This window comes from Thamnophis elegans, chromosome 11 (assembly GCF_009769535.1).
Source record: "Thamnophis elegans isolate rThaEle1 chromosome 11, rThaEle1.pri, whole genome shotgun sequence".
NCBI classification, from domain to species: domain Eukaryota; kingdom Metazoa; phylum Chordata; class Lepidosauria; order Squamata; family Colubridae; genus Thamnophis; species Thamnophis elegans.
The window spans coordinates 57,385,829-57,397,881 of NC_045551.1; the positions used below are offsets into that span (position 1 = coordinate 57,385,829).

Below are 12,053 nucleotides of genomic sequence, written 5' to 3' on the forward strand. Positions count from 1 at the left end.
CGAAGCTTCTTTTTTTATTAATAAAGATTTCTTTTCTTTTTATACATCTCATTGTGCAAATGGTTTGATTCCTGGGTGTCATACAGTTCAATACCAATAAACATAACAGTATTATTTCTAGTAATTACATTTCATTTTCAGTTTTACTAACATGTAATTTCTACTATCATCTTTCAATTCTAAATCTTCTCATAGTTGTACCATACACTGTATCATCTTAACATTTGTTTTTGCTATTTTCCCCTTCTTATTTCTACCTCTATTTTGTCCCCGCTTTCCTCCCTTCCTCTATCATTAGTCAATATTTCAATATGCACTTTTAGCATTAATTTATTCAAGCATTTATCAAATTACTTAATCCTAGCTTTTCACTGTTAATCATTTTTATACATATTTAATAATACCCTTATACAAATTCTGTTTATCTAATTTACAACTATTTCTCTTTTTTTTTTTAAATATAATTTTTATTAAACATTATTACCTTTAAAAAACAGAAAGAAAAATACAGCGACATAAATACAACGACATAAGCAAGACAAATCATACATAACAATATAAAGTAAAACATACAGATACAAATGCTGTTTTAAACATACAACCCCCCTCCCCCCCCCCACGGTGACAGTCATTCACAGCCCAATTTTTTCTTTCTTTCCTCATTATTAGGGCTCTACGCCACATCTTCTCATTGCAAGATTCAGGGATCTATTACGGTACCTATGTTAACTTTCCCCATTTTAAGTCCCTGCTGTTCTCCTAGTCGCCCACATATACCATTGGTTCCAGCTAAGATAATGTTCTGTTTCTCCTTTGTCCCTCAGCCAACCCGTCATTCTGTCCATTTCTGCACATTCGTAGATCTTTTTAATTATAGCATCTTCCGACGGTATAGTGGTGGATTTCCAAAATTGTGCATAGGTTATTCTTGCGGCCACAATTATATGCAGGCTCAAATGCCATATTGAACTGCTTATGTTATCTGGTTTGATGCTTAGTAACAGGTTCTCAGGTCTCCATTCAGTGTTTGCCCCGGTAACCTCTTTTAACCATTTTTTAATCCTTTTCCAATATTTCGTGGCCTCAGTACAGGACCACCAAATATGGTAGAATGTGCCATCCTTTCTTCCACATTTCCAACACAATGGAGATAACCCAGGAAACTATTTCTCAGTCTCTATAATTCTAATAATATACATTAGATTACTACCTCACTAATATATATTCAAAAATGATTGTTGTCTCACACCACATACAGAGCAGTTATCCAACTTATATAGTTCTAATATTCATATACATTATAAGGTATTTTCATAAAATGTTGCTTTACATTCCTTTCCTTTCCCTTCATCCCACATCTTTCACCCTCATCCAGTGGCTGGGGGATTCTGGGAGTTGAAGTCCACAAGACTTAAAATTGCCAAGCTTGAGAAACACTGCTGTATCAGAAAGGCAAGGCAAACTTTTCAGCATTGGGGAATAAGGAAGGAACCTGGAATCTTCCTAAAGTGGTCTAGGATTCTTCCTTCTGATTCAAATCCTGGCCACTGCTAGTTAAAAACCCTCTTAGTAAGCACCGAGAGCGATTATTAAAAACTGCACATAAGCTCTTTCCAAAGCAGCAGCAGCCGTCCCAAGTACGTTATCAGCAAAACATACACAGCAAAAGGCATGAAACACCTAGCAGGTAATTACAATAATTATAGCCATTTCAAGTTGGTTAAGGAATTAAACGCCAGATTATTTCTCAGCAAGAGTGCCAACATTTTTATATTTCTGGTAGAGAAATGAAGTTTTTCTGGACGGGGCTAAAGATCTGTGGCATCTACCCCCCACTTCCAACTTCCCCCCAAAAATGCCAGCAAAAGAAACCAAGTTAAGTGAAAGTACACTAGAGGTAACTCTGCGCCTTCGCACGGTCTGAATAAAGAGTAATTTCCCTGGGAACCTCCAGACTGTCCGTTGGCTAAAAACCAAAATAGTTTAAATGCTTGGTGGACCGGGAGGAGGTGAAGGTCAACTTCACCTACAGGATCTTCTGTAATCTCTGGAGTCAAGCAGTTCTTCTCTCCAGACTCTGGAGACGGTGCAACCAATGAGGAGATAGTGACTCCAAGTGGCCAAAAGAAAAAAAAAGAAAAGAAAAAGAGACCCACAGAGGAATTTCAGCACTGTCCCCACAAAGGGCTTTGTTCTTTTTATATATATATATATAATTTTCATATAAATAACCATATGGATACCATTACATCATAACAAGCCCTATTTTGCATTATTCAATATTATATCAATCGTGACCCGTCAAAACCGCGCTCGACAAAACCGCGCTCGACGAAAGCGCGTACCTGACGTCATCAGCAGCGCGACGAAAAAAATTAAAAAATAAATAAAATTAAAATTAAAATTAAATTAAAGCAAGCCGATTCACATAAAGGTAAGGGTTAGGTTTAGGGTTAGGGTTAGGTTAAGGGTTAGGGTTAGGTTTAGGGTTACGTTAAGCATTAGGGTTAGGTTTAGCGTTAGGTTAAGGGTTACCGTTAGGTTTAGCGTTAGGTTAAGGGTTAGGTTTAGGGTTAGGTTAAGGGTTAGGTTTGGGGGGGTTAGGGTAAGGTTTTCGCTTTAATTTTAAATTTACCGCTCACAGCGCGATGTTTTTGTCGCGCTGTGATGATGTCACGTACGCGCTTTTGTCGAGCGCGCAATTGTCTACCGCGGTTTTGTGGTGGAACCATATCAATTCCTCTTACCATCAATCCCCAAAGACTATCATTAGCTCTTCTGCTCTCCCTACACCATATTTATACCCTATCCATCGCTTTGCCTCTTCTCCCTCGACCCTCCTTCCCACCTCCTTTCTTCCCTCTTTCTTTCTTCTCTTTTCTACTTCCCCTTCCTCTCTCCTTCTCCTCTCTCCTCTTTCAACTCCTTCTTTCTCTCCTCCAAAGGGAACTTTGTTCATTGGGGACTCCCACCACGGATGAAACTCAAACCCTCAGCCACTGCTTCAGGAGGCAGCTTCAACGTTAGCTGGGGATGATGAAAAAGCTCACTTTCTCAAGTTTTCCCTTTCTTCCTGGGGTCAATGAATGAAAAGGAGAGGAAGCAGTGAGCAATAGCAATAGCACTTAAGACTTATGTACCGCTTCACACTAGTTTAGTTTAGTTTAATGAAATTTGTATGCCGCCCACTCCCATTGGGACTCTGGGCGGCTCACAGGCAAGATAAAAGCATTTAATTTTTTTAAAAAAATAAGAAATACAATATTAAAATTAACACAACATCCATTCTGTCCAAGAGGGGCTGGATATTAATCAATAGCCCCAGGCCTGCCGGAACAGCCAGGTCTTGGTGGTTTTATGGAAGGCCGGGAGAGTGGTGAGGGTCCGGATCTCTACGGGTAGTTCGTTCCACAGGGCCGGCGCAGCTACAGAGAAGGCCCTCCCCCAAGGGGTTGCCAGCCGGCATTGTCCGGTTGACAGTACCCGAAGGAGGCCCAACCTGTGCGATCTTATTGGTCGTTGCGAGGTAAATGGCAGGAGGCGGTCTCTCAGGTAGCCAGGTCCTAAACCATGTAGGGCTTTAAAAGTAATGACTAGCACCTTGAAGCGCGTCCGGAGACCAATGGGGAGCCAGTGCAGCTCGCGGAAGATAGGTGTAACATGGGTGTATCTAGGTACACTCAGTATCGCTCGCGCGGCTGCATTCTGGACCAACTGTAGTTTTCGAACACTCTTCAGGGGCAGCCCCATGTAGAGTGCGTTACCGTAATCCAGTCTTGAGGTGACGAGGGCGTGAGTGACCATTTGAAGTGCCTCCCGGTCCAGGTAGGGCCGCAACTGGTGCACCAGGCAAACCTGGACAAAAGCCCCCCTGGTCACAGCTGACAAATGGTGTTCTAACGTCAGCTACGGGTCCAGGAGGACAACCAAATACTTTACTTTACAGCCCTCCCTAAGTGGTTTACAGAGTCAGCCTATTTCCCCAACAATTTGGGTCCTCATTTGACCCACCTTGGAAGGATGGAAGTCATCTTTGAGCCTGGTGAGATTCGATCTGCCAAATTGCAGGCAGCTGGCAGTCAGCAGAAGTAGCCTGCAGGACTGCACTCTAACCACAGAGCCACCAAGGCTCTTGAAAGTTGCTTCTTGGTTTGAACTAGACATGACGTGGGAGTGTGATACAAAAATAGAGAAGCTGGCAATCCAACAAGAATGACCAAAAAATGCCCATCCCAGCCATCATCTTTTCTTTTCTTTTCTAACCACACCCTGTCGCCACACCTGGTAAGGAATGGGACAACTTTGTCATAGCCAACGCGCTGCAACAATCTCACTGTGGCCAACTTGCCGCAGGAGAATCTAATAATTCTATTCAATTACTTAAAATCAATTTTAGAAAAATATTTTTTTGCCCTTCACATTTCATTCTGTCCCTTCTTTTGCCTCTTTTCTTTAATGATTCCATTCCACTACTTCTTTAATATTAGTGCAATTAGTTGGCTATGACGAATTGTCACAGGCACCTCCTACCCCCAATAGTTAGTTTACTTTATTGTCATTGCACCTCATGCAACAAAATTAAATGCCATCTTCAGCGTACATTATACATTAAAAAAACCCACACCCTTCACATTCTATACAACTGAACTGAAAACTCTTGATATTCTGTTTCTGTTTCTTTGTCTTGTATGCCGCCCACTCCCGGAGGACTCTGGGCGGCTCACAATAAACAAGGGGAGGGGGATAAATAGATAAAAGAACACTTTAAAAATACGCAACATTCAGTTTCCGTGGGGCTGGATATTTCACAAGCCCCCCGGCCTGCTGGAGCAGTCAGGACTTGGTGGCTTTGCGGAAGGCCGGGAGGGTAGTGAGGGTCCGGATCTCCACAGGGAGGTCGTTCCAAAGGGCCGGAGCTGCAACAGAGAAGGCACTCCCCCGGGGAGTCGCCAGCCGACATTGGCTGGCAGATGGAATCCGGAGGATACCTAACCTGTGAGATCTGATCGGTCTATGGGAGGTAATCGGCAGAAGGTGGTCTCTCAGGTACCCAGGTCCGGTGCCATGTAGGGCTTTATAGGTAATGACCAGCACCTTGAAGTGGGTCCGGAGACTAATGGGTAGCCAGTGCAGCTCGCGGAGGATAGGTGTGACGTGGGTGTATCTGGGTGCACCCACAATCGCTCACGCGATTGATATTGCATTAATATCGCACTGTACAGTAGAATACAACATAGGTAAAGGTTCCCCTTGCACATTTGTGCTAGTCGTTCCTGACTCTAGGGGGCGGTGTTCATCTCCGTTTCAAAACCAAAGAGCCAGCACTGTCCAAGGACATCTCTGTGGTCATGTGGCCGGCATGACTAAACGTTGAAGGTGCACGGAATGCTGTTACCTTCCCCAAAAGGTGGTTCCTATTTTCCTATTTGCATTTTTGCATGCTTTTGAACTGCTAGGTTGGCAGAAGCTGGGACAATGCGGTGCTAGGCATTCGAACCACCAGCCTTTTGATCAACAAGCTCAGTGTTTTAGCCACTGAGCCACCATGTGCCTTATGGAATTCAACATAGTTACTGCTATATAGCAGTAGCGGAAATACAAATGTTTTAATACATCCCTGGGATTGCAGCAAAAAACAACAACCCAGAGCTCCTCAGGTTAAATCTGGCCCCAGAAATCACATCATTGGGCTCCATGGCCCGTCGGGAAAGAAGACGTTAGAAATGTGTGCCACAGCAGCTTCTGAACAAGGCCTGTAGGGAAGAGGGAAATACACACCTCTAACAAGTGCTTCAGCTGAGACTTGTACTCGTTCAGTTCTTCCCAGGCTGCCTCCTTCTTGGCCTGCAGTTCACCGATCTCGTTCTTTAAAGGATGCACCGCTTCATAGAATCGAATCTGGAGGCACAAAAAGCAATTGCAGGGCATTATCTTTCGAAGTAAGTGGAAGAGCGATGAATATTTTATACTCTTTTCTCTTCTCCAAACTGACTGCACGTCGGGGCTGAGCTGTCAGGGAGGAATGTTGACTTTGAGAATTCTCTACAAAGCACTTAAAAATAAAGGCAGACCTGTTCCAAGAAGGGGTTCCGTTGGGAGCCCCCTCCCTTTGAGGGTGATCTGCCAGAAGCTGCACCATCAATGTGTTCTGACCTAGGCTTCCCCAAAAAGCACGAAGCAGAGTCCTGCTCCCGAGAAAAACCCTTTTATTAGACAAATGGGACTTCTCATTCACATTCAGCAGAGGCCTGGTAAACAGTCTTTCAAAGGAGTAATTATGACCCTATCTTGGAAAGCTCCATGTAAATATTTTCCAAATGAGGTGCTGTGCAAGGAAAGACTGGGCACAGAGTCTCTGAGATTCACGGACAGATCTTTACACTCCTGAAACAAACTAACGAACGAATAGTTTCCTGCAAAAGCCCACTCCCCTTTCGCTCCTCTTTTATTTCCTATGGGAGGGTCCAATCACCTTCCACCTCTGACTTTACACCCTGCTTTCTGAGTTATTCTCTTCTTCTAGCAGCTCTGTGCATGCGCACACTGGGAACAGGCTCCAGCTGTTCCTCTGTCTCACTGCTGTCTAGCTCCGTAGGCACCTGATCACTGCCAGACAGCCTTGGCTCCATCTCTGCCTCTGATGCAGAGCCCTCGTCCATGCCTTCCTCAGCCTCCAGGACTGGCCCATGTTCCTCCCCAGCCTCCTCACTGTGTGATTCTGCTGCCAGCTCTGCTGGCGGGCCACAACACTATGGGTCAGTTCCTCTTCTTCCCCACATGTACATCCAGAGGGAGGGAGGGAAGCTGGACCCCGCAGCTCATAAAGTCTTTTTGAAACCAGACCTGAGGTTTCCCAGCCCTGCAAATTTGAAGGGGAAAGGAAGGGCTGCTGAGAAACAATAGTGTAATAGTGAGGCCAGAATATGTACTGCATGTTACATTTATAGTTTACGGGTAACCTACGGAACGTGTTTGGTGTTCACAGGCAGTGGTTGGCGTATGGCCACGATGGATGGAGCCCCAAATTTCTCTCACTAAACGAGACAGCTGTTAAGTGAGTTTCGCCCCGTTTTACGAACATTTCCTGCTGCAGCTGTTAAGCAGATCACGGTAGTTGTTAAATGAGCAACACGGTTGTTAAGTGAAGCTGGCTGCCTCACTGACTTTGTCAGAAGATCGCAAAACGGAATTAAAGGAACCCGGGGGGGATACTGCAACCATCATAAATATGAGCCAGTTGCCAAGCATCTGAATTTTTAAACCCGTGACCATGGAAAACGGTCATAAGACACTTCTATTAGTGCTGTTGCAACTTTGAATGACTCACTGAGCTTGTAAGTTGAGGACTACCTGTAATTGGCTACTTTATTTGCCCATCTCCAGCCCCACTTGCTGGATTATGGGAAGCATCTGTGAAACCACCTATAGATAGAAAGAAAGGACAAGAATTCTCGGAACTGGTAAAACAGCCTGATGAATTTAGAATGTCCTGTGCTCTAAGGGGGGAAAAAAATATCACAGAAAGTTGTAGTCATTTGTCGTGACTAAAGAGATGAGAATGAATTGGGTAAAAGCTACCAAGGAGAGGAACATAGCACAAAAGACCAAACAATAACATTTTCTCAACCAGGGGAGCAAAATTAAACAGCATGGATGTGCCCATACCAAAACCAGAAAATTTTAAAATGCAAATATCCCTCTCATAGCTTAATTCAGAATTTACCAACAATTACAAAGCCTACTCTATTCTATTCCCTTCCATTCTAATTCTTAATTCCATTCCATTCCATTCCCCACTCCACTCCACTCTACACTACTCCACTCCACATGATGCCACACTATCCCATGCCATGCCCTTCTGCATTCTATTTTATTCTCCATTCCAGTATTCTATTCTATTCCGTGTTTTCTATTCTTCTTTTCTTTTCTCTATTCTATTCTCTATTCTATTCTCCATTCCATTCCTCTATTCTATTCTATTCTATTCTACTCTACTCCCCTTTCCTTTGCTTGTTCTATTCAAGCACTTACAGAAACATATTCAGGAATAGAAAGTTCATCCTCTGAAAGAGATTTGAGTTTGGCGTAGTATTCTTCGCTCAATTCAAGTTCACGCAGGCTACGACGTATATCTCCAGAGCGCTCCCGTAACTGATGATTGTTCTTTTCCAGTTGCCTTTGGCGCAATAAGATGGTCTCCATTTCCTGTTTCATTAGTTCTTGATGTTTTCTAGGAAAAGAGTTGCTTGTTACTTACCTAAAAGGGGACTTATCCTATCAGGCAATACCATTTATACTTCTGAGTTGAACAAAAGTCTACTCGCATTCACAGAGCAATTCTTTCAATGATATTTAAAGAAGACACAATGTATAAGCCTGAATTATTTATGCTGTTTTACCAAGATAATGAGAAACATATGTAAACTTTTGCTTTTAATTGTTAAAAAAAAAGCCTGATTCAAAAATTTAGTACTTCTATTTTTAACAGTTGATTGAATGAGTGTGTGATGCCTGAATTTCAGACCCACAAGGCTACTACAATTCCTACAGAATAGAAATGTGCAATGTAATCGTTATGGATTTTTATTCAGAAGGCCTAGGACAGGAGTGTCAAACGTGTGTTATCACAGAATCGTCATCACGTATCACAACTTTTTTACCCTTTGCTAAACTGGACGTGGCCAGTACGTGGCACATCTGGCCATGCCCAAATTGGAGCAGTCCAGTTTGATTGAACCCCTGCTTCTAAATTTGATACCTTCTCTTTCATACCTAGCATCTTCTTGCTGTAACGCCAGCTGGTTATCTAGTCGTAAAGACAGCAGTTGTTTCTCATGGACTGCATCATTAAGTTTCTCTTCTAGTTCTTCAATCTAAAGCAATACATTTGATAAAAAAAGAAACCACGATTAAAGTGAGCCCAATTTAGATTTATACAATCGGAGAGAAGATACAGATGTTACTGTAATTCTTAGCAGAAGCACGACAATTCTTAATGTTACAATTCTTAACATTGATGCCATTCGTTTAACATTTGAACCATCATTAAAAAGGCAGAGCAAAGAAGGTTCTTCCTGCCTCACCTCAGGAAGGTCAAACTGCTTGAGGAACTGCTGATACAGTTTTACAAAGGAATTATTGAGTTTGTCATGTGCACCTCTATAACAATCAAATAGCAACCAAATAGGACAGGTATAGACTCCAAAGGATAGTTAAGACTGCAGAAAGAACAATTGCAACCAGCCTGACTTCCATACAAGACCTGTATATTGCCCCACTTCTCTCCCTACTCTCTCCCTCTCCCTCCCTCCTTCTCTCTCCCTCCCTTCCATCCCTCTCTCTCTTCTTCCCACCTCTCTCAGGCTGGAATTCTGACTGATATGGATCCAGATAAATTATATCCTAATACAAAGTAGTAGTTACCAAAGTTGAGAAACACAGAGCCATTACAAGAACTATCAACACTAGCAAGTTCAGTCCTAAAACACTTGTACATGACAATAAAAAAGCCATATAGTTTCCAGGAAACTATAATAAGGGTAACACCTATTTGGTTTTACATATCCTAACAGCAGCCAGGATTATATATGCACCCCTACAGATGATATTATAATCAAAAACATTCTGGAATGTGCAGAGATAGATAGGTTAACCCTAAAAATCAAAGGAAAAGAAGATTCAGATTATTTTATAACATGGGAACTATTCTACAAATGCTTAAATGACAGATATTGAGGTTAGAGGAATGGATTCATGTGAAATGTGGATTACATGAGAAAGAAAAATCAATGAGTGAATATTTTGAGGGTTGTGTAATCAATACTATAATGGAAGATAGTATGTGTTGTAATAATGTTTGATATTATATCTCTCTTTATATTATTATAATGACTATGATGATGTTTATATGTTGACACCTTGGACACCTAGAGAACACACTGTTCAACATAGAAATGGAATGTGTGGTATAAAACAATAAAAAGTATTTAACAAAAAAAAAAAAAAAAAGCCATCCTCTTACCTTTGTCAAGTACTCCACTTTCAAGTTATCCAGCATCAAGTTCTTCTGAGAAAGCTCAATTTTTAGTAACTGGACATTGTGCAGCAATTCCTTCCTCTCTATAAGTTGTCTAGTAATTTTGACAGTACCTTCCCGATCTTCGGATGAGGAGACATCATCAGTGGGTAAGGTCGTTTCTAAACTAATGTCTTCTGATTCCAAAGAGCTGGAGACATTTCCTTTCTTGGGATCCCTAGAGCTTTTCCTTGACATCTTCTAGCAGGATGTAAAAAAAACAACGTTCTCTTCAAAATTGTAACGAGCTGTAAAAGTAAGCAAAAAGAAGGTAAATTAAAAAGGGAAAGCAACAGTAAATAAAATATTTTGTTTCAACACTTTCAATTTACTGTGTAGTAAGTAAAGGTTCCCTCTGTGCTAGTCGTTCCCGACTCTAGTGGGCGGTGCTCATCTCCGTTTCAAAGCCGAAGAGCCAGCGCTGTCCGAAGACGCCTCCGTGGTCATGTGGCCAGCATGACTAAATACCAAAGGTGCACGAAATGCTGTTACCTTCCCACCAAAGGTGGTTCCTATTTTTCTACTTGCATCTTTTATGTGCTTTTTCAATTGCTAGGTTGGCAGAAGCTGGGACAAGTAATGGGAGCTCAGTCAGTTATGCGGCGCTAGGAAGTCGAACCGCCGAACTTTCTGATTGACAAACTCAGCGTCTTACCCACTGAACCACCTTGTGTAATAAATAGAACACGACAAATATTAAATTCTGTCTAAAACATACATCTGTATCTAGGGCTCCCAAGCTGGCATTTTGGGGGGCAGCTACACACCTATGCCCACATTCACTGGCACCTCATAGTCTCCTTTCTCCAATTGAAATATTTTAAATCGAAAAAGGAAGAAACTGGCATCTTGCAGACAGAATGCCAGTCTCAATTTCAACCTTTTCTTTTTTCCCACAGGGCCTCCAACTAATTCCACTTTTTTTTCAATATATAGAAGTAACGTACACTGTCCAGAATCATTTCTTGAGATGTGAAGCTGTAGAAATAATAAAGATGGGCAGCTGCAATCCAATATGGATTATAAATACGAGTCAGAAGTCAAAGCATCCCAATGTAAATCACATGAACGTGGGGGATGCTGCAACAGTTGTTAAACGGTCACGTGTGACTTTTTTCAGTTGTAACTGCGGTCACTAAATAAACTGTTGTAAGTCAGGGACTATATCTGTTTTCTAGGCTGCCTCTAACTATGCCGATACAAGAACAGCACAATGATTATTCCCAGAATTCCTTGGACAAGAACCAAACATGCAATATTCAGTACATTGTCACTTCAAACGGTCACTAAGTGAAGCGCTGTAAGTCGAGGACAACCCGTATAGGTCACATTGTTCACAAACATATTACCGTTAGAGCTGCAAAGCAAAGCAATCTTTAGAGCCACAAACCATGATTACGGCTCAGGTTTATGAACATTTTGCCCCCCCCCTCCCTTTTGGAAAGGCTCAGGCACAATGGGGAAGCCCACTGGGTCAAACCTATGGCACCACTGGCAAATCTAGGTCAGATTTAGGCGATCGGTCATATGCCCAAAAGCAGGGATGAGTTCAAAGCATCTCCAATGACTATCTTCGGATTTAACGGACTCATGGAGTCCGTTAAATAAGGAACTCTGGCTCAACGGATTGGGGAGACAGCGTGCGGGAAGAGGGAGCTTTCGCCTTTCTGTCCGGTCAGGCTTACCTGTTCGATTTCTCAATCGAGACGCCCGTCCCGGTCCACGAAAGGCGACTTACGGCACTGCCCTTCCTCCACTCGGCGGAGGGCGAAGACTCCCGCTCGGCCGGAGAACGAAGGCTCCCGCTCGGCCGGAGAACAACCGGCAGGCTGGACTGCGCAGGCGCGAGAACCGGCGCCGCCTCCTCCTCCTCCTCTCCCCCTCCGCGTCGCGGCCATGGCAACACAACGCGCGCAGCCGGCCCGCCGTCGAGAGGGTGGGTAGAGCGGCCGGAAGCGGAAGCGGCGCTCTTCTTTTT

General features: G+C 43.0%; 1 protein-coding gene across 1 annotated transcript in view; it reads right to left on the bottom strand.

The window, feature by feature from the left end:
- The window catches only part of PIBF1 (progesterone immunomodulatory binding factor 1), a 99,611-nt gene extending 87,686 nt beyond the window's left edge, over window positions 1-11,925 (bottom strand). Inside the window, exons 1-5 of the mRNA XM_032226261.1 lie at window positions 11,761-11,925; window positions 10,022-10,323; window positions 8,773-8,873; window positions 8,032-8,230; window positions 5,779-5,898 (exon numbers count right to left, since the gene is read on the bottom strand). Of these exons, the coding sequence (XP_032082152.1) occupies window positions 5,779-5,898; window positions 8,032-8,230; window positions 8,773-8,873; window positions 10,022-10,273 (672 nt within the window). The 5' untranslated portion in view covers window positions 10,274-10,323; window positions 11,761-11,925. The remainder of the gene's footprint in view (window positions 1-5,778; window positions 5,899-8,031; window positions 8,231-8,772; window positions 8,874-10,021; window positions 10,324-11,760) is intronic.
- Between the last annotated feature and the right edge of the window lie 128 nt (window positions 11,926-12,053).